The sequence below is a fragment of the Cryptomeria japonica genome, chromosome 5 (assembly GCF_030272615.1).
Source record: "Cryptomeria japonica chromosome 5, Sugi_1.0, whole genome shotgun sequence".
Taxonomy (NCBI): Eukaryota; Viridiplantae; Streptophyta; class Pinopsida; order Cupressales; family Cupressaceae; genus Cryptomeria; species Cryptomeria japonica.
In genome coordinates, this window is record NC_081409.1 from 543302039 (window position 1) to 543325354 (window position 23316).

A 23316-nucleotide genomic window follows, 5' to 3' on the forward strand; every position below is an offset into this window, starting at 1 on the left:
AATAAAATGACTTTATTTTTGAACCATGTGAGTCACTTTATAATTAAAATAATTACATTTTTGTACAACCACCAAGCTGCAGAAAAAACTAAAATAGGCCAATTATGAATTCGGACCATGCCAACATAATCTTAAGTTCACAAGATATCAAACTTCATGAATTTTGGTGTTTTCATTAAATAGCAGACTTAACAATAAATGTGGAATGCTCTAAGAATGTCCAAATTACGTTTGGTTAGTACCATGAGACTTGCCTCAATTTCCTGAATTCACTGCCATTTCTGGAATTCTGTCTTGAAATGCCTAGTGCTCTCCAAGAAAGTTGAGTTCTCAAAGATATTGGAAAGGCCATAAAAAGGGACATTACAATTTTACTCCTTTTTTGGTCTAAAGTAATAGAGAAACCACCTATTGTTGAGACATGGACCAGCTAGGACTTGAACCTAGGACCTTCCATATGCTGCTGGAGTGCTCTACCACTGAGCTACTGGCCCCTCTTGGACCAGTCCATCATCGGTCTGGGTGTGGCTTATTTCCAACACCAACACCCCCCCTTAAGCCACACCTCTCATGTGCTTGGGGCTCCTAGCCTAGACTTGGCTCTGATACCATGTAAACTTTATTCAATTTCAATTGAAGAACAAGTTATATTACTAATAATGCTATGTGATTATTATTTCTAAATTCAATGTCTAATAATTCTGATTTATGATGCAGGCTGAAGGAGAGAGATCATTTATCGTTTTCTATGTCTTCTCCAAATGATTCTTATCGGCCTTTATATGTTTAGGCAATCGATCAATAGATGTCTTGACCGGTAGGCATGACCGATCAAGGCACCTATTGATTGGTGCCTCTTCATGCCTGATATCGGTTATTATTTGGCATTTAGCAATTATCATTAATTATGCTTCCCGATAATGAATCGGTGTTTGATAACAAAGCGGGGTTTAATTTATGTTTATTAGCCCGATAGCATATCGATCAATGCTTATCATATATGGACAGTGTTAACAATTGCTAATAACAGTGACAATATTTATAATTTGACAATCATCTTTTAAAACCCGATTATCATATTCAAATCGGAAAGCATAGCAAAGAAGAATAAACAATAACAGAATTAAGGAGGTCAATTGCAATGGTTAGAGATGTCTTATCTTGCAGAAGCTATTATGCATTAACACTCCCTCTTAGCTTTGGAAGATAGATAAAGCTACCTGCATCACATTTCTCTTGTATAACCAGAATAATGTCAGTCTCCAAGAGTTCATATCACCTAACACATGACATGAAGTATCATCAAGACATATGATACAAAAAAACCACATTACCCAAGCATGTGACATGGAGTATCACCTAAACATGTGATACAAAAGATTCATCATTTTGTGATGACAAGATATCACCTGAACACGTGATATGAGTATTGCCTAAACACGCAATATTCAAGGATAAACATGTGAGGATGGTTAAATTATCATCTTATCCAAGTTGTGGTATGTGCACTAACATCTTATACAAATGTTTTACCACAACATAGTCGTGGCACATCCATGACATATCAAAGATCCAACATGATAACTAGTTTGAGCATCATAAGATCATCACCTTATGATGTCTGTATACAAGTTCTCATTATCTGAGAGATCGTCACCTCTTAGATATGAACACAAGGGGTATAACCCAAAATGTCCTAACATGACAAGGAAGTTTACACATTAAACATCTTATTGATATGTAAGTACAGATTACAAAGAAAATTACCTTTCTATCATACCTAAACCTTTTCTGAAGTGATCAACCTTCACTCTGAAAAGAGGTTTGGTTAGAATATCTGCAGTCTGATCTCCTGTACAAACACATTCCAATTGAATCACATTCCTGTCAACCATATCTCGCAAATAGTGATATGGAATCTCAATATGCTTGGACTTGTCATGGAACACTGGATTTGCTGAAAGTTTTATGCAGCTCTGATTGTCACAATGTATAACAGTGGGTTTCATAGGCTCTCCAAACAACCCCACAAGCAACTTCCTAAGCCATACTGCCTCTCGGGCAGCCATAGAAGCTGCAATGCATTCGGCCTCGGTGGAACTTTGAGCTATAGAAGACTGCTTTCTGTTGATCCAAGATATCATGGCTGAACCTAAACTGAAGTAACACCCTGAAGTGCTTTTCCTGTCAGTCACACTTCCAGCCCAATCTGAATCTGTAAATCCATGTAGGTCTATATCAACTTTCTCATATTTGAGACCAAGGTTTAGGGTACCTTGTAAGTATCTCATCATGTGTTTTACTGCAACCAGGTGTATCTCCTTAGGTTCACACATAAACTGACTTAGAGCATTAACTGCATAACAGATATCTGGCCTTGTATTTACTAGGTACATCAGGGACCCAATGATCTGTCTGTATTGAGTAGGGTCAGTGGGTTGTGACTCTGCTGCTGCTTCTTTAAGTTTATGTAAATTGGTTTCCTTAGGAGAGGTCATGGGCCTACAGTTTAGCATTCTGAATCTCTTCAAAATGTCCAAGGTATACTTTCCTTGGTTTAGTATAATGTTATCAGAATTCTGCCATACTTCCAATCCTAGGAAGTAATGAAGGAGTCCCATGTCCTTCATATCAAATTCTTTGGATAGTTCTTTCTTGCATTGATCTATAAGGTGATAATCTCCTGTGATTAATAAGTCATCAACATATCAAATCAATATTAGCATATCACCTTTATTTTTTTTGTAGTAGAGATTAGAATCTGCATCATTCTTAGAGAAGCCTAGTTCTAAGAGATAGGTGTCAATTCTTTCATACCAGGCCTTGGGAGCCTGTTTAAGCCCATAGAGAGATTTCTTGAGTCTACACACATGAGACTCTGCATTATGAATTTCAAACCCTTCAGGTTGCTCTAGGTAGACTTCTTCTGAGATCTCACCATTTAGAAATGTTGTCTTAACATCCATTTGGTGTACCTTCCACCCCTTTGTTGCTGCAATGGCTAGTACAACTCTTATTGATGTATACCTGGCAACAGGTGCAAATGTTTCTTCATAATCTATTCCTTCCCTTTGTGAGAACCCTCTAGCTACAAATCTGGCCTTGTGTTTTTCAATATTGCCATCTGTAGCATGTTTGATCTTGAAAAGCCATTTAGATGAAACAACAGATTTCTTAGTTGGCCTAGGAACAATCTTCCAAACATCATTCTTCATAATGGACTGATACTCTTCAGACATGGCATCCTTCCATACTTGATGTTCAAGTGCATCTGATACATTGTTTGGTTCGGCTTTAGAGAGATCATTCATAAGGGCAACATAGCTAGTGAATTCATTAGGCCTTTTGCTTTCCCTGAAGGTTCCTAAAGGAGCAACAAACTTCTGAGCTTCTGCTACAGTCTTGGTGGCCCATAGTGGTCTTTTCTTGAGGTTTTCTCTAGGTGGGTTTTGAGTTTCACCTATAGTTTCCTCAGGATTCTCCCTCTGAAGCTCAGGAGTAGGATCTTCTTCTATGTTAGGAGTAGGGATATAGATTTCAGGTTCTATTGTACTTTGGGCTCTTTTGAAGGCTAAGTCCTCTTCAAAGATTACATCCCTACTAAGCTCAATATTTCTTTGACCTTGTATAAAGATTCTATAGGCCTTGGATGTTTCACTATATCCTACAAGTATTCCCCTTTTTTTAGAAGGTTCTAGTTTTAGTCTTTTCTCTGTAGGTACATGTATATAGACAGGACACCCAAATATCCTAAGGTGGCTGATATCTGGCTTTATTTTGGTAAAGACTTCCTCAGGAGTTTTATCTTCAAGGTGGGAGTGAGGACATTTGTTTTGTATATACACAGTAGTGCTAGTTGCTTCTGCCCAAAGATTGATATTTAGATTCTGATCAAGAATCATGGCTGCGGCAGCTTCTACAATAGTCCTATTTTTCCTGTCAGCTACCCCATTTTGTTGAGGATTATAAGGTATTGTTAACTCCCTCTTAATCCTTGATTTTTTACAAAAATCTTTAAATAATTCTGAAGTGTATTCCCCCCCATTATCAGTTCTTAGGTGTTGACGGGAATAATCATTATGTTATGTTGTTATATTATATTTATGTTGTCGTCGGTAATAATGAGTTACGGCGGTCAGTTAGTTAGCCGACGGGTAGGTAGTTGGAGTCGCGACGGTTGTGTCGCACCCCTTCGGGTATTATATATTGTGTACCTTTTCTTCGAAAGGATCATGTTAGTTGTGTTAGATGTAATGTTATGAGCACTTATTGTACATGGACTGTGGAATTAATACAGAGGCTGGTTATTTAATATATTTCCATTATGTTCTGTGCATTTACTTTCTGCATTTAACCGTTTAACCGAGAGGGCAAACATTTGGCGCCGTTGCCTAGATGAACTTGGGAACGGAAGACACGGATGGCGCACAGACACAATGGGCCTACCCGTTGGTGAAGTAAACCCGGAGGCCGACGACGCGCGGACAAAACTTTACACAGGAGAAGACACGACAACGCGAGAATTTTCAATTTTGCTCCAGGTAGCCATTCAGACATACGTTCGACGAGAAGCGGCGGAGGCAGAAATCCCACCAAGTGCCGTGTGGACAGCGCTGGAGGCTAGCCCGGCAGTAAACCGGTTAATGAACCACCTCCCCCGGTTGCTTGCACAGGCATCGCTGGCACAACAGGCCCGCCTGGAGGAGATTGTCCAGGAAGAGCGACGACAACAAATCCTGCAACGCTACGAAGAGAACAGCCGACGGGAAACGGAACAAGATGGCGCCAGGCCAGGAGGAAATTGAACCTTGTAATAATCCCGACACACTGCTGATATAAATTGTGGCCGAAAGGCAAAATAAAAATAAAAATAATAAAAGTTTTTTTGTGTACATGGCGTGTGTTTGCTGTGTATGGAAGTGACTTATGCCCAATAGACTAAATAAGGACAAAGATAAAAAGATACAGAGTGACGAATGGGAAGTGGCACAAACTGTTAGGGTTTCAAGCAGATCCGAAGCAAATATGAACTAACAATTATATGCAGATTTAAATACAAAAGATAAAGAAATAAAACAGGACACAGATAACACAGAGATTTAACGTGGTTCACCCAGAATGGGTTACGTCCACCATACACAACCGTCCAATCTTTCTTATTATCCAGCAAAAATAGTACATCAACCTTCCAATGCCTTAAGCATCCCAGCCACTTATAACATGCGTTTTTAGGGCAACAAACAAAGTCGGCCTTTTTAGGGTTTTATTACAATGTCGGTTTTCATCAACAAAAAACGGCAAGGATACGTGCTGAGTGTACAGTACTTTGCTGATCAGTCGCCACATTTCAACACAAACCGCATTGAATCTCAGACAGCAGATAGAACGAAGGCGTAGGCTAAGGCAGCTTGCGGAGGGACGACCGGCCGAGGGGTTGCCCGAAGGGAACCCAGGAGGTGTCACGGAGGTTGCGGAGGCAGAGATAGAAGGAGAGAACTACACTGTCTACACTATTGTAGGGCTGCCAGAAGGAGTCACGGAGGGTGCCGAAGGAGAACTCTACAGTTCGCCAGAATACCACCGTAGGGTAAGAAGCCGCGAAGAGTTGGTGGAACAAACAAGGCGAAGTCTAAACCTGATCGACGCTACCAGAGACTTGCTAAAGAATTTGTCCATTTCAGAGGACAACCGGAGGGAGACACCGGAAGGTGACGGTACGACCGAAGGTGCAGAGGGAGCACAAGGGTACCGTACGGGAGGCAATTTGGTTGGTTCAGTGTCAGCAACTTTTTCCGGAGGACCCACGAGTGGAGGTTCAGTTGCAGGAGGCGGAGGATCGCCAGGTACAAGCACACAAGGAATTAGAGGAGCGAGACCTAGCGGAGGGATGGCGAGTAAACAAAAATTGCCAAAGTTCACAGGGGAGGGCAAGGAAGACCCCTTACGGCATTGCCGTACATGTGAAACCATTTGGTCCGCCAACGGAGTAACAGACCAGGATGACTGGGTACAGTAGTTCCTAGCCACGTTACGAGGAGTTGCCATAGATTGGTACTCCGATGTGGACAAGCAAAAAGTGGCCACGTGGGCCAATCTACAGAAGGAATTCACGGGGGAGTTTCGGTTGCTCCGTGATGACAATGAAATTGTAACGGAGATATACAGTACCAAACAAGGTACTAAGGAGACAGTACGGGCATACAGTCGGAGGCTGAAAGAACTCTTGGGTAAAATGGAAAGCCAACCCGCAGATGGATTGAAGAAACGATGGTTCGTTGAAGGGTTGAAATCCTCCCTACGGAGGAAGATGAAAATTGTACCCCCGACGTCATACGACGACGCTTATAATAGGGCGATGGACCTGGAGAGCGAACACAAAACATCAAAGAAGAAGAAAAGTAATAAATCCTCATCCGAGGACGATGACTCTTCACGGGAAAGCAGCAGCGACGACGAGGTTGGCAAACGGGTGCAAGCGCTCCAGAAAGACATGGAGCGAATGAGAAAGGAATTCAAAATAATGAGAAGCACTGGTCGGAACGAAGGGGACATATGGTGCACTGAGTGCAAAGAGGAAGGGCACACAAAGGGTACTTGCCAAAATAAGGCATTCTGTGAAATTTGCCAAGTGATGGGACACTCCACCAAGGAGTGCCCATACAACATGAAAACCCGAGGAACGCAAATGAACCAGGTGCTGTTCACGGAGCAGGCCACAACATCCGCACCAGCGGGTACCGACCAACATACTAACACAACTGCATCATCTGGAGGATACCGGGACAACAGACGCGGCGGCGGAAGGAGTAGCAACAATAACAATAACGGAAGCCGTATCCAGTATGACGCCAAGGGCCAACCAATTATCCAATGTAGGGCCTGTAATCAGTGGGGGCACTTCGCTCGTGATTGCACGAAGGAAGCCACCCCTCAGCACCTCTGCCGTTGGTGTGGGCCAGGCGACCATGAGGACGCAAATTGCCCGCAGGCAGGGGTTAATCTCCTCAACATTGAGAAGGCTAAGAAGACTGATGAGAAAGAAGTACTGGCGATCACCCGCGCCCAGACGAAAAAAGCCACTTATCCCGACCCCCGTACGGAGAAGGAGAGATTACGGGAGGCAAAGGCCAATATTGAACGTGAGATGACGACCGAACGACGGGACAACGAGGTGGCAAGTACATCATTCCGTACGGAAGCGGAAAATAACATCATTGGGCAAATCTTGCAGATGGAGGTGCCGATAAAGGTAAAAGACCTTCTAGACTCTATGCCACAATTGAGGACTGCCATCCTCACCAATGTGCAAAGCACCGCAGCGTCGAGTGCACCACAGGTACAGGTTCCTGCCACCGCATCGTCGAGTGCACCACAGGTAGGGGTTCCCGCCACCGCTTCGAAGAGTACACCACAGGTGGAGGTTTCCGTCAGCCCTTCGACTGACCCGATGTTACTAGCCTTGAGCAGTGGTAGACACCCAGCTGTGGTAGAAATGGGTATCCGTGGGACCATTCTGAAGGACACCATTGTGGACGGAGGATCTAGGGTGAATGTACTACCAGAAGAAACATGGAAGTGGCTGGGGAAGCCCACCCTGTGGCCACCCACATTCAACCTGGTGGGAGTGGACCAACACGGCATTAAGCCACTCGGCCTGTTGATGGCCCAGCAAGTGACAATTGGTACGCAACCATTCTTGTTAGATTTCGTGGTTATTCCCTTGAAGAAGAAAGGCTATGACGCCATCCTGGGGAGAGCGTGGTTGATCAACGCGAGGGTAAACCACAACTGGAAGAAAAATACCCTTTCCATGGAGAAGGGAGGGCGGAAATATACCATTGACCTACACACCCAAGATGTCGGCGAAGAGCTCGCCTCTTCAGACTCGGACTCAGAGGACTCTAATAAAGGGGAAGGGGGTCCCGATGAAAGCAAGGGCAAGAACGCGATGGAGCCGAACAGTGAAGGGGTGCTCGAATTGGAGGGATGTTCTGAAGATGAGGTATGCTCACTTAATGGCCTCTTCCACTGGCAAATGGCGGATTACAAAATGTTCCAAAGCTATAGGCTCGAAGTAGAGGAACCAGAGCAACCAACAGAGGTGTACCTGCCGGAATACAGAGAATATTGGAAGGGAGACGCCCCAAACCCTGGCGACGTAAATAATCCAAAGAGTGTCGGCAATGATTGGAACCCTGTGTGGAAGGGTGCAGCCTTCAAAATCTTTATTATCCTTCTTCTTATGTACGGGAAGGAGGTCGTGGTCCCTGTAGAATTTGTGGTTCCAGGTCTTCGGATGGCCATGGAAAATAAACTTGCCACCAATAGGTTCAAATTGAAACCCTACCACGCGAAGTGCGCAGGGGACCCGAGAGGCCGGACAGACACCCGAGAGCCCGTAGGGGGACCCGAGAGGATGGAGGGGGACTCGAGAGGCCAGGCAAGCGATTTGAGAGGCACGAGACAAAAGGAGACTTTTGGGTGAGGAAAACCGAGAAGGATGAAGGGCGATCCCAGAGACAGGGGACCCGAGCCGAAGACTCTCTAGACAATTTCAAAAAAAATAAAATCGCACGGTCGTACGACAGCGACCGTACGGTCAAAAAAAGAAAAAAAAAAGAAAAAAGAAAAAAGAAAAAGGGAAAATGGCCACCGTACGGTGGGACCAAGGTGACACCACCATGCGGTGGAACCACCAGGGTGACACCACCGTGCGGTGGGAGCCACCGAAGGTTGTTGCCAAGACATGAACCCACCACCGCACACCGCACAACACCAAACACCGCCGCACAGCAAGGGATAGAGGAGGAGGAAGACGCACCGCACGGCCCGATCAACACGCACAGCAAGGGTTACGCACACCAACGCGCAGCAGCCGCAAAAGGAAAAAGAAAAAAAAGAGACCAAGTCTGCACAATCCACACAGCCACGTAAGGGCAAAATGACTGCCACAGGTAGACCAAGCAGCCGCACGATTGGAGGTGCCAGTGCTGTTGTTGACCATACAGGGAGGTTGTATGGCCGGGTGCCATCGGGGACATTACAGTGCCAAAAAAAAACGACGACGGCCAGATTTAAAATGATTTGCTGAAGTCCGGAGCCTAGACACTGAAAATATTGGAGTGTAGAAGAAGGGTTTTGACATCATAAAATATCACAGAAATGATGCGTTGCCCCAGGACCCCGCGAGGGGCGCTGCCCCTCCACCCCGCTGGGGGCGTTGCCCCCAGACCCCCAGTTTATTTTGAGCTACAGAGTACCACGGGAAGTGTTGTGGTTGTTCGTACTGTGAGAAAGAAGCCTGCAGCTAAGCATTGGCGGGGAAGCCATAAGCCATAGAGGGAGACGGATTTGGAGGTTGGGAACAAACAGAGTTTGAGGGAAGGCATTGCAGGTCCGCGCAGTTGTATGACACCAGGGAGTTATTCAGTTTAGTTTTTAGCCTTTGGGGAGTGTGATGGAGGATTTGAGGTGTCTCCTAGCATTTGTGCCAGCGAATTGTGGCCACCTCCAGGCATGACTGGTACGCTTTGAAGAACTCGGAGTATGTCTCGGCTGGATGTGAGGTTGCCTTGGTGGATGCACAAAGGACTCGGGAGGAGCTGACCACTAGGTTGGAGGCACTAGTCGCGTGAGACTTAGTTCAGCGTACCCAGGAGTTGGATGCCGGGAGAGCAGCACAGGTGGCTATCGAGGACAAATTGGCTAGGGAGATAGTATCAATTGAGTAGCAGTTGGTGGAAGCTGAGACTAAAAAACGTGTTTTGTAGACAAGTTTGGGTTAGGCACAGGAGGACTGTGATGGCAAAGGATGCAATATTGGTGAAATCCGCACTTGAGCATCGGATGGTAGTAGCAAAGGGTTTTCAGGCAAGGACGCAGCAAGTGTATAAGATCCAGGCCCGACTGGCGTCAATAGTTCCTGCCGTTCATCCCTATTTTGTATTAAGTCGTCGGAGTCGACTTCTTTTCTTGGGGGGGATGATGTTGACGGGAATAATCATTATGTTATGTTGTTATATTATGTTTATGTTGTCGTCGGTAATAATGAGTTACGGCGGTCAGTTAGTTAGCCGACGGGTAGGTAGTTGGAGTCGCGACGGTTGTGTCGCACCCCTTCGGGTATTATACATTGTGTACCTTTTCTTCGAAAGGATCATGTTAGTCGTGTTAGATGTAATGTTATGAGCACTTATTGTACATGGACTGTGGAATTAATACAGAGGCTGGTTATTTAATATATTTCGATTATGTTCTGTGCATTTACTTTCTGCATTTAACCGTTTAACCGAGAGGGCAAACATTAGGGTTTTAATTTTATTTCCTGAGTAGTTCTCTGTTTGTGATTTAAACTCTTTAAACCTATTGAGGATCTCTTATGATTCTTTACATTTCAGAAAGTAGATCCAAGTTTTCTTAGAGTAGTCATCAACAAATATTACATAATACAAAAATCCCCCTAGAGAGGGTAGGGACATAGGTCCACATACATCAAAATGAACTAATTCTAATACTTTGCTCGTCTTCCTAGTACTATTTTGGAAGGTACCTGTGACAAGGTTTCCCATAGATGATAAAGCTCTATAATTCCGGTGGCCTAGTCTTCTATGCCACACTTCATTTGCATTTGTGGCTTCATGAATTAAGGCTAGGTTGGGCTTTGTGCATAGCTCATACAAATAGCCTTGTCTTTGACCAATGACTTTAGCTTTCTTGATGGAAGAATTTCTCAGCCAAGCCAACACCTTGTTTTCCATGAAGGTCACTCTGTATCCATTATCCTCTAGAGCTGATATGGAGACTAGATTTCTTTTGATGCCAGGGACATATAGTACTCCTTCAAGTTGCAATGACATGCCTGTCTTTAGTTTGATGGTGCAGGTTCCAATTCCTCTAACTGGATGTGAGGAATCATCTCCGATGGTCACTTCCTCATCATTCTCCTCTATCATGGAGTCTAGCACTTCTCTAAAATTGGTAATGTGTTTGGATGAACCACTGTCGATCACCCATGAGTTAGATTTGTTTGTTGCATGGCTTGTAAGTGCTGAGTAGAGGACATAGTTCTTGGAGTCATCTCCTCTTTTGGATTTTCCTACTTTGGCAAATGTGGCTTGTTTGGCTCTCTCCAGACATTTCACAACATAGTGCCCGAATTTGTCACACCTATAACATTGAATATGTGATAGATCTTTCTTTGAAGTGTTCTTGCCTTGATGACCTTTTCTTTTCCTAAATTGCTTCTTCTTGCTTTTTTTATTTGTGTTAGTATTTAGGACTTGAAGGTCTTCGTCTATGTTCTTTTGTTTTATTCCCATCTTGTTCAACCTTGATTCTTCTTGGAGACAATCATCTCTTAACCTTTCAAACTTAGGATATTTGGACCTTGCATTGATGCCTTGGACGAATGTACTCCATCCACTAGGCAACCCATCTAGAGCAATGAGTGTTAACTCTTTACTCTGGATCTCATAATCAAGGGTTGCAAGTTCATCTCTTAGGGTTGATATCCGTACAAAGTAGGCATTGATTGTCTCCCCTTTGTTCATAGTGATATGATTTATCTCCCGTTTTAATGCCAGAGTTCGACTAGCATTTGATATCTCAAATGTGCTTTCAAGTGCTTTGAACATTTTATAGGCCGTCTCATGTTTCCTTATGATGGGCATTATGTTGTTTCTCACCCAATCAACTATTATTTTAATAGCCTTTTCATTTCCCTCAATCCACGCTGCTTTGTCAGGTTCATTTTCAGGTTGTGCATTTTCGGTTTGAACAAATGTATCAACTTTGTTTTCCCTCAAAATCATCTTGATTCTAAACTTCCAAGCTGAAAAATCATCGCCACCTCCGAGTCTGTCTTCGAATCTAATAGCGCTGGCCATTTTAGAAATGTGATGTGGTATATAGCCTTGTTCTTAAATTATTCAAAAATCGAATAACCTCAGGTTCGATAAACTATAGCTCTGATACCATGTTGAGACATGGACCAGCTAGGACTCGAACCTAGGACCTTCCACACGCTGCTGGAGTGCTCTACCACTGAGCTACTGGCACCTCTTGGACCAGTCCATGGTCGGTCCGGGTGTGGCTTATTTCCAACACCAACACCTATGGGTTCTCTAAATTCAATTTTGCATGTTTTAAAAGTTTAAACTTCAAAGTCTATTTTTAAAAGTTGTTTATGTTTTTAATATGTTGAGTCAAAATTTTTGCCTGCCAAGTTTTTGCCCAATTCAAGTTATTGAACTATCCCTTGGATCTCTTGTTGACCCTTATGTATTCATATGCTCCCAAAAGTGAGAAACAAGAAACCTGATGGCAATGGAAATGTGTCAGTAAACATGATTGATGAGGTTTTTATGCAAGGAAAAGCCAGAAATTTAATAAATTCCTCAAATTATACACATTGCTAATGATTCGAACACTATATAAGATAAAGCATGGTGATTGTGATTCACCAAAAATGTGCCCATACATAATACTTAGCACCATTCAATATAAATAGACAATAATGCAATCATAAACTTAAATGATAGAATTTAAATTTTCTTTTCTGATAGGAAGCAATTTCTTTCATCTAAGACCATGCTACATAAATGATTATGAAGAAATAGTCAATAACGTCTACAATGTGCATGCTATACATGTTGCTTGATCATGAAACATTAGAAAACGTGTCTATCAAAGGTGACAAAATATGTCTACTAAGAGAGTCTTGCCCTTCCTCCAATGAAGATTGATAGCTAGATCACCTTTTTTACAGGTCAATAAGGACCTCAATAAATGTGTTTCTGAATGCTTGAGTTTGTTAATTTCATATTTCTAAATGCAAAGGGAAACACTCAAGAGTGATAGCACATGGCAAACAGAGTGAATGATTGTGATTCTTTCTTACATCTGTAGTCAACCCATGTGTGTGGTGTCATAGAGTTTAAGTTGTGTTAAGTAGACTTAGGAAGCATGGGCAAAATTGCATTTAAATTTTTTAAAGTTAAATCACTTTATTTTGGGAGAAGCCATGTTTTTAAATTCTATTTCTGTATTTTTCTTTTTCAATGAGTTGATTTCTTTTTCTGTTTTTGCGCTCTTTCTATATTTTAAACTTTCAGTTTTGAAATATTATGTATATTGCATTGTCTGGTATCTCTTCCAGAAATAGTAATTATACAAAAACAATTGTTTGACATAGAAAAGGATGAGAAGTGGGTAACAAAGAATTGATAGAAATGAGTTTAAACCTGGAAATGGTTATTGTCTGTGGCAGATTCGCACTATCCTCTTAGATGTTCAATTCTCAGACCAGCAAAGGTTCAAGCAATTTGTTATGCAAAGTAAAGCGAGAATGGAGGTATGTGCAGTGACATTTATTGCAGGTCTTAGAGATGGAATTGCATAAAGTCTCAACTTATATCTTGAATTTAATCAGAAGAATGGATCTTTAATTTTGATTTAATAATTTGACTTGGATCAGTTGCATTTTTGTAGAATAAACTGACAGGTAGTGGTCATGGAATAGCTGCTGCAAGGCTTGATGCAAAGCTAAATGTTGCAGGATGGGTAAATGAGCAAATGGGTGGTCTCAGGTTGGTTCCAGACTAATATCATCTGTCTACTCTGTTAATAATTGTTTTCGGCTTCCCCTTGTGAGTTAACATAAGTTATATGAGAGAGTTGTGGATTACACATGGGGCTAACATATGATTCCTGGAACTACATAATCATTAGATTATAGACAGGAAGTAAGGAAGATAAAGTATGTTTCGAAACATTTATACTAGCTCCAAGAAAAAGAAATTGGGCAAAGAACACACCAAAGAAACTCTGTTGAGAAACTTGTAGGTGGTACACTGTTATCTTTAATTTCAAAGCAACCTTAGCTCATTTTCTGGTAGGGTTTTCCAAATTTCCTTATTTTTAGTCTTACCATCTTCTGTGTTTGTTCAGACCATGTTGAATGAGCAAACAATATTACAATGCTCAAAACCATTTCTTTGTATGATTTAATTATATCTAGTAGCGAAAATTGGCAAAAGATCATGATTGCCAATTGTAAGAAAAAAAATTAGTACATTTTTCAAAAATGAAAACATCACATTTCAATAGCAATAAATCAGGAAAAATCGAGACTTGTGATTTATTCAAAAAAAAATGGGAAAAATTGACCCACCCCAAATATTTTGATTTTCTTTTGTGCCACATCAAATTCTATTCAACATTTGGTGTATGGAGCAACATAAAAGAGGACTTAGAGAATTCACTTTTAAAAATAGCTTTGGATACACGAGGCACTTTAGGCAAAAAGTGGAGCAATTTTAATGATGCTTTTGCTGAAGACTAGCTTCTTTTTTAATTTTGATTTTTTGGGTGCAAAATTTTCTTTAGTTTCGTGATTTTTTCTGCATATTGTAATATGCCAATTTTTTTCCGAGTAATCTCAATTAATTGAAAAGATTTTACCTTCTGGTTTGCGAAGTTAATCCTGAGAGATTTTTTGTAGTCATATAACTTTTTTATAGAGAGGTCAAGATAAGTATATTTATGTGCATTACTGACCAAAAAAGTAGGACAATGGGACTTGAGAATACATCAGTTTAAGTTCTAGGAAGAGGATGTCCAAGTAAAGAAACATTAATTTGTTAAGGGGTGTCATCTTTTCAGATTTGTGTTGTTATTGTTCATGATTCCTTGCATGTTTCTAAATCTAAAATAAACTCTTTATGGTGCATTGGATGTGTATGAAATCTTTGCTTTGATTGCAAAGACAATGCCACCATTAATTTGTCTCTCTATCCTTGATTGCATCACTAAGATTTGGAAACAGCGCAGATGCCTCTTTCATTTTATCTGCACTGTTTCTTTTCCACATCCTGCAGTCTTCTCCTGCAAAAGAAGTGATGCCCATACCTTCACGTGGACATTGGGGGAAAATAGCAGGGGTTCCATGCCTCATTAAATGTATTGTCTTCTGTCCTCTTTTCATGTCATCAGTCATGGCACCCATACTTGTGCCAGTACTCTCCCAGTCTACCATTCTATAGCTTGGATTGTGTGGGATGTGACACCAATCCATATCCAAACATGTGCCTCTATAAAGAAGGGTCAAAGTTTGAAAAACTTACAAATGACATCTTAGGCTTCAGGATTGCGCTAGTATATGGAAACTAAGTGTTTAAATTCAAAGGTGACAATCATACCTAGAGCACGCATAGTGAGGAAATTTAAAAAAGAAAAATGTAACATTAAGAAAAATGATGACTCAACACTCCAAACTTGTGCCAACAGGGAGCATCAAGATTTGTCAAGGAAAAGGTGGCACGAGTACTCCACATGTGCACTGTTACAAAATTAGAACAAGAAGTTTAAACACACACACACACACCTCTAATAGGTGGCATCAAAGTTTAAAAACTGAAATTTGACATCTCGGGCTTCAGGACCACATCAGTACATTGGAATGCCAAAAAGGCATTAAGTTCAAAGGTGGTAATCATACATGGAGTGTGTACCACCATGAGAAAAGGTTAAAAAACATGTAGTTAATTTCTAGACAGTTGTCCTGATGATTATTGCTATATCTATTGCTTTTAAGATATGTAAGGGTTGGGGCCCTTTCAAAAACCCATTTTTAACCATAAATCAAAAAAGATAAAAGATAAAAAACAACCACCCAATGCTCCAAATATGTGCTGTTTCAAAGCAAGAACAAGAAGTTTAAAAATTTAAAAATTGGCTTCCAACAGCAGGAGCATGCCCCATAGTAAAGAACAATCAAATATTTTCAAAAATCAAAAAAGGTGTTTTGAATCCAGCACACACACTGACACTTAGTGGCTAAAATTTAAGAAACATCAAATGTTCCTATTTTGATCACCTACAGTAGTTTCCAATGGGTCTTTTTAATCATTCAATGGGCAACAAGCTGTTTTTTTCTAAGTTCCCAGTATTTTGTCATTCCTTTTTTTGAAACATTTGAACACCTTTCAAACCTTGATTTTTCTTCACCATTTAACTCTATTTCAGAGGGCAAAATATACTTTGACTAGAGTTTGAACAGATCCGTGAGTGCCATAGGGTGTCCTATATGGTTTATGCCATGGCCAAGGAAGGTTCTGTCTCTGATTTGACAAGAATGATGGGATTCAGTGCCACTTGGATTTATAGACACTTGCCACAATTGGAGTCTAATGCATTTATCCCACGGCAAGTGGTGTCTTTTTGATGCATTCCATGAGGGGTTTTGATGGATAGCTTCCCATCGGGATTTGGCAATGGTTTTAGACTGGACTGATTGGTAAATATTGTTTACTACTTTCACCTATATCCAAGAATGTGGTGTCACTTCTTTTCCCTACATGCTTCCAAAACACCCCCATGGTTAGGTAATAATGGTGGAGTATTGCAAGCAATTTTCTGAAATTTATTTTTTCCTTATAGGAAGGCATAAATAGGGTAGTTGGTTATCCAATGCAACTTGGAATTCACAAACACAAATAAACCCTTGTTTCCAAGTATCTCAGTGAAGAGATGGCAAAATTCAATTTCAAGCTTTTCTAGAAAAGTGTACTTATGATTCGAAGGACCTTATGTATGAGAGATTGGGGCTTGGTTCAAACATGTACCAAAACTAGAAGACTACAGGGCAAATCGTGTTGATGAGCATGAGGTTAGCAGAAGAGAATATAGTCACATGAATATATAACAATTGGATGATATTGTACTTAAAGTACCTAAAGACCTTTTGTTTTTCATAATTTGAAGTCTTGTCTCCTAGGTTTGTGGCATCACATATGGATCAACAACCTTTGGCTGCCACATACTGGATTATCAAAAGAATTATCTCAGTCCAAGTCAAGTCCATACCTGTGATGGATAGAGAATGCATTTACAATGAAGAAAAAGATTTAGAAATTGGCCAACACAACACATCCCGATTAGGAGAACATTCTTCCAACTTCCTTATCGCATACATTGATAGGTACAAGAGCCCTTGGTGGTAGTGGTGGCGATGAGAAAGAAATAAGAAAGAAACAAAAGGCCCCATGGCTGTAGATGGAGTCCCAAAGATCACAAATTTCAAATTACTAACAAGAAAGTGTATAGGATCTACTCATCTATACCTGAATCCAAAGCCTCAAGTTATTTCTCCCGTCCCAGCCTTTTCTCCTTCTACTTCTCATCCTTCTTCAATGTGGTACTCTGATTTACCCTGTAGTGATGGGATAGGAATAGATCCACAAAATCATCCCATTTAGGAGTGATGGTTTGTGTTTCTGTATCAATGTGGACCATCCATATTGTTCAGTTTCAATGTATAAATAGGCCCAATAAACCTGATCTCTTTGTGAAATGGAATATATTCTGAACAACTACTCTATTTGATTGTCCGTAATCTTAGGTGGAAAAGGATGGCTGTTGCAGGTTGAATGGGGTAAGTCATATACAGAATTCTGTTAAGATCTCCTAGGTAGCATTTTCCAAATTTTCTTTGTCAGGTTTGACCAACTCACAAATTAGTGTCCAAAAAGTTTTGATGTTCAGTCTGCAACTTGTCAGGTAAGTTTATGATGGTGGCTTTACTACATTAGTATGGTCCACCTTTGTAATATTGCAATCACTAAGATTTATGTGACATTTTAATACCATATATTTTCTGGATCTCCATGTTCGAAATTACAAGGACCATGTCCCATACAAACTGAGGAAGCATTACTATCTACCCTTCCTCTAAATCAAATGCCAACACTAGAGCTATGACCAATGCAAATTGAATATTTATTTGACTTCTTTTATATAGTTTTTGAAAGCAAAGAATAGCATAGCTACCCACAAACCTCCAAGCATAGACTATACAGGGACAAAGAATTTCAAATAAATTGATTTACTCTAGATTGCTTAATGCATTTTAATATTGAATATGCAAAACTCTGAACATAGATGAATTGATCCTACTCAAGAAATGGATGCGTTGCCTCCATTGTCTTAGCATTTGAAACTTAATTTTTTTTTTAATGCAATTTCCATTTTATTAAGATTCATCTGTAATTATTTGTGTGCTTCTTCAGCTATATGGATTTTCTACAAAATCTTGAGAAACAAGTGGAGGACGACTGGCCAACAGTGGCAGGTTCACTTGAAGAGATACGGGACAGTCTATTTTCAAGGAAAGGGGTACTGATCAACATGACAGCTGATGAGAAGAATCTTGTAAGTGCAGAGCAGCATGTGGCAGGTTTTCTCAGCGCCCTTCCTGATACAAACACTTTGGTGATCCCTTCCTGGGATAGTTGCCTACCTCCAATCAATGAGGCTCTTCTAATTCCTACTCAGGTTGTCTTAGTTTTAACTCTATTTTCCTTTCTTCATGTATATTTTTTTAGAATAATAATAAAGATGCAAATCTCTGATGAGTTCATAAAACATTGTAACACAGGTAAACTATGTTGGAAAAGCAGCAAATATCTATGAAACTGGTTATAATCTAAAGGGTAGTGCTTATGTCATTTCCAAGTATATTGGAAATACATGGTTGTGGGATCGTGTACGTGTTAGCGGTGGTGCATATGGAGGATTTTGTGATCTAGATTCACAATCAGGTGTCGTCTTATCATTCCTTTATGTTACTGTATGTTTGAGATTCTGTAGCTTGATAAGAGTTTCAATCTCACCTCATAGGGAATCTATATTCATAAAGAATAAACCATTTCTTTTTAATTTGTGTAATGTCCCTGTAAAATCATATGATGTTATCTCTAATTGTGACCTCTAGGAGTATTCTCTTACTTGTCTTATCGAGATCCAAACCTACTAAAGACTCTTGATATCTATGATGGAACTGCCAAGTTCCTCCGAGAACTGGACTTAGATGCTGATACTTTGTCAAAAGCCATAATTGGCACTATAGGAGACGTTGATTCATATCAACTACCAGATGCAAAAGGATACACCAGGTATGCTTTATTTCAGTGACAAACTTTTTCATATATATTGTTTTGCGAACTTGTGCGCATTTCATCATTTCACTATTATATTTGGGCACTAAAAGTGTTGCACTTCATGGTATTTTGATGTTCTAGCTTGATGCGATACTTACTGGGGGTTACAGACGAGGAAAGAGAAAGGAGACGGGAAGAAATATTGTCAACCAGGTCACCAGCTTAGTGATTTTTACATTCTCTGGAGAGATGATATAATTTTATTAGTTCTCATAGACCAGAATGATTTGTATCCATTATTTGGGGTTATTGGCATAAGCAAATTTATGCACATGGGATATGGATATATGATTCTTTCTAATACCTATCGGTTGAATCTTTCTGCAGTGTGAAGGATTTCCATGAATTTGCTGATGTACTGGAAGCTGTGAAAGACAATGGACTTGTTGTTGCAGTTGCATCTTCCAATGATGTTGCTTCAGCTAACCAAGAAAGGCCTAACTTCCTGGTAGAGAAAAAAGTTTTGTAGAATAGGGTTGGACATTGTATTTATTTCTCCATTAGTATTGCAGAATATTGATGCATGATCATCTATTGATTTGCATGATGGAGCATCTTGTAATTTGTTAGCCGATCATTGCAAGCATGGATATTACTTGAGACAAAAAAGTTGTCCACGTAAAAATATCTCGTTGATTCTCCATTTAATTGATTAAATCATAATCAACGTTTGTTTATTTAAATAAACCCAGAACTGATAGCATCTGCTCTTGTCAGAGAATATGAAAAGAATATGAGATGACACTAGACAATGCTAAAACATAAAACTACAATACCTATGAGTATTTTGGTTTTACTAGATTTGGATCAAATGAGAAATAAAGTATTCCAAACATTCAGATAAATAACTATTGTTCTTCAAATATTATCAAATTGAATTCTCATTATTCCGATGGGGAAATTCTTGACAAGCAGCATGTCAAGAATGTTAATATTTTAAATATGAAATTCCATAAAATGGCATTAAAATTTCAAGGGTTCATTCATAAGAAAATACTGAGCTTAGTCTCATAGTGACCACAATCATATCCAGTATTTTTAATAGAGAATAAGAAAAATGTGTATAATAATGCCTGTACAATGGTTTATAGATGCACCGTGCATATAATCAATTTAGCAAATTGCAGGTGATGGAAGTGTTTTTCCTATTGAAGCAGCAGCACTTGTAAGTGATGCATGTGGATTGAAAAATTGTGTAAGATGAGCATTTAAAATCATATTTGGGACACCATTTTATTCAATCGATGTCTCAGCATGTGTAAAGAAGTTAAGTTTATATGAGGCAATTACTAACTAGTCAACTGAAAATTTATGCAATGATATAATTGAGTACATTTACCAAAATGATATTTCATGAAAATTTTGGTCTTAAAAAACTCTTCTATTTCGGTGATGTCAATGCAATCATTATGGTTTTAATTCACCCTTTTTTTTTTCATTGAGGAACCTCATGTTGAGGGATAGTGAGGGTATGAAACCTTAGAAGCCAATCTCTTCCATTCACACATCTTTGAACTTTTGTGGTTTAGTAATGCTGTGTCTGACTTTGAAATAACTTTGGAAATTAAACCTCAAATTGATAACATGAATGTACCGTACAATGGTAAATAAGTCTGCAATTGAAATACAGACTTATTGCTTTGATACCCATGAATACGCAATAGCAAGCGTACAGGAGTATCTAGGCAATTAAAACATGTACAAGAACCAAGTTCTTAACAACAAAAACCATAATCCGGCCATGAAGGGTTCACCATGTAAGGTTGTAAGATCCATGTTCAACCATGTGGAGTGATTGTTATTTGCAACTTTTATATCACTATAGTAGTAAAATAATGCTAATGTAAATTGAGATCCCAATAATAGGATGTGAGTTATTAAGAAATATCTAGATGTAGGTGGTTCTTATACTTTGAACAATTTTTACCAATGAATAAAAATACCACAACTAACAAAATAGTTGAAGTATACGATAAGCATATTATTTTGGCAACCAAAGCATTTAAAAAAACTATGTACAAATTAAATTTTGTCTAAACAAGCTTGATATAAGACAAAATAAGCTTGATATATTATAGAATGTTGTCTCTTTTGATTCATATGAACATGAGAATTCAAATGTGCATCATTTGGTAAAATTGCCACTTTGACTCCAATGTTGTTAGGAGACCAATAAAGTTCTTTTAGTCTAAGATGGTACCCTATGCACACCACTATATGCTAAGTTCCCAAGTCTTAGTGAATGGCTTGTGTGATAGTAGGTTTAAGTATGAAAAAAATTGACATGTATGCAACTTTAAATTGTAAAAGGGTTTTGCTCTCTTTTATCATGCTTTTGTTGTGCAAATATGTAGGATCTTTTCCTTAACAAAGGTGTAGTGCCTAAATGTTGGATTTTGTTATTAGAACAAATATTTCTATTTTATTATATAAATAAGTAGAAATGGAAATCAAACATAAGTAGGAGAATCTATTGAAAAATGGAAAACCATAAGGAGGAATCAACAAGCAAGATGCACTTGTTAGGTGGTATGTCGACATTGTCTCACTATCAAAACAATTGTAAATTTGGCATCTAATCTAGATGCTTTCAATCAATTGGTATCAATGCATCACTATGATTGGAGATAATAAAAGAACTATTGCATTTATGCCAAATGCAGTCAATACCATTGCATTCTCTTTATAAGAGATGCATCCTACTAGGTTACTTTGGCTAGCCATTCTATTTCAAGACTAAGAGGTTGAAAGTGTAATAATTATGATTGACAAGATTTCCCTTATATGAGCTAGAAATTGGCCCCTGCCAAAAGCAATATCAATGTCCTTGTCGAAATGGGTTTTAGTTTATGCATGTCAAAAGGTACATGCTTTTTTTACATAAGATTTGCTGAACTTTGGAAGAGGAGATGACAATCAATACAACTTAAGTTCACTATGTTTGAGAAAATAAAATGGAAAATCTCCTAATCAAAACATTGTGTACATATATTTTTAGATTATTAACAAATAAATGGATAGAGAATTTAATGCTAATTTTATAAATTATTATATTACAAGAAAGTTGGTTATTGATTATGACATATAGAATGGTCATCTAGCATTATGGACATGGCATGTATTATAGAGATGACTAGTTGAAATGGGTTGGCTAAAGCTTGATGTATTATATACAAGTATGTTAAGTATGCTTATGTGGATGATTGATATCCTTTTTAAATGAATATATGTTTCCTGTAAATTAATAGTTTGAATATATGTTTACTATAAATAAATAGTTTGAAGATGACAATAACAACATTTTTACAATTTTGAAGGATGCCTTAAAAAAATTTAATGGTTTAATTTTTTTTAGCTATTTGGGTTTATCAAGAAAATGGACAAGCCCCCCAAAATTAAATAGAAATAAAATGTTGACAAACAAAAGCTTATGGCAAAAGATGAGTGCACTAATAAAAATGAGATATATCATCAACATACATTATATAAGTTTTCACTTATAATTCCATATCATCAAGAATGGGTAAAAAAATCAATTATACTAACTTTTATGAAAAATTCCTTTGATACAAATCAATCATATCTAAGAAAGGTAGGAGCCCAAAACATGGGCATAAACCAATTTATTCACGCAAACCAATACCTCAATAACTAAACCTATTTTTGATTCAAAGCTTTTGAGATTTTAGAGAATTTTTATTCTCTTCTAATCTAGATATTCACTAAAGATGGTTAGGTTCTTTATAGTCATCCTCACTTGATTGTGGTTTTCTAAGGCAGTCAAAAAGACTAGAATCTATTCTCTTATATTTTCATTCTTCACATCAATATTTAATCTTTCATGTATGACATCAATTTTTTCTCCTAGAATTTTTTCCCTAACCTTTCTTTTATTCTCTATGTATCCTCTAAAAATTTCATTAATAGAAATCGAAGCCACTGCATAACCTTATGAATTACCAATATATTATTAGTTCCAAACAATACAATTTTGACTCCAATAATGCACACCACCTTATGTTTTTTCAACAATAGGTGGATTGACAAGGGTTCCTTATAGCTTGGAACTTAATTAATGAAGTCCCCATTCCCTAGAGAAGCTAATAGTTGAGCTTGGACTAAACTAGTGGTTACCAACTTTAGAACATCATCATCCCTTTTCTTTCAACTAGAGTTTTTTTTCTTCAAAATATATCTCTTGCTTTACACATTCATCCTCATTGTTTAATCTAGATGAATGATATCATTTGAGAGGTGCTTTAATTTCAAACCCATCTTTACAAGAATGAATGCATGACCTAAAGACTCTACTCGTGAAGGG

General features: G+C 39.0%; 1 protein-coding gene across 1 annotated transcript in view; it reads left to right on the top strand.

The window, feature by feature from the left end:
* LOC131034568 (presequence protease 1, chloroplastic/mitochondrial) overlaps nt 1-19977 on the top strand; it is a 153674-nt gene extending 133697 nt beyond the window's left edge. Inside the window, exons 13-19 of the mRNA XM_057966102.2 lie at nt 13268-13351; nt 13489-13586; nt 18066-18330; nt 18434-18596; nt 18770-18950; nt 19077-19148; nt 19323-19977. Of these exons, the coding sequence (XP_057822085.1) occupies nt 13268-13351; nt 13489-13586; nt 18066-18330; nt 18434-18596; nt 18770-18950; nt 19077-19148; nt 19323-19464 (1005 nt within the window). The 3' untranslated portion in view covers nt 19465-19977. The remainder of the gene's footprint in view (nt 1-13267; nt 13352-13488; nt 13587-18065; nt 18331-18433; nt 18597-18769; nt 18951-19076; nt 19149-19322) is intronic.
* Nucleotides 19978-23316: the final 3339 nt, after the last annotated feature.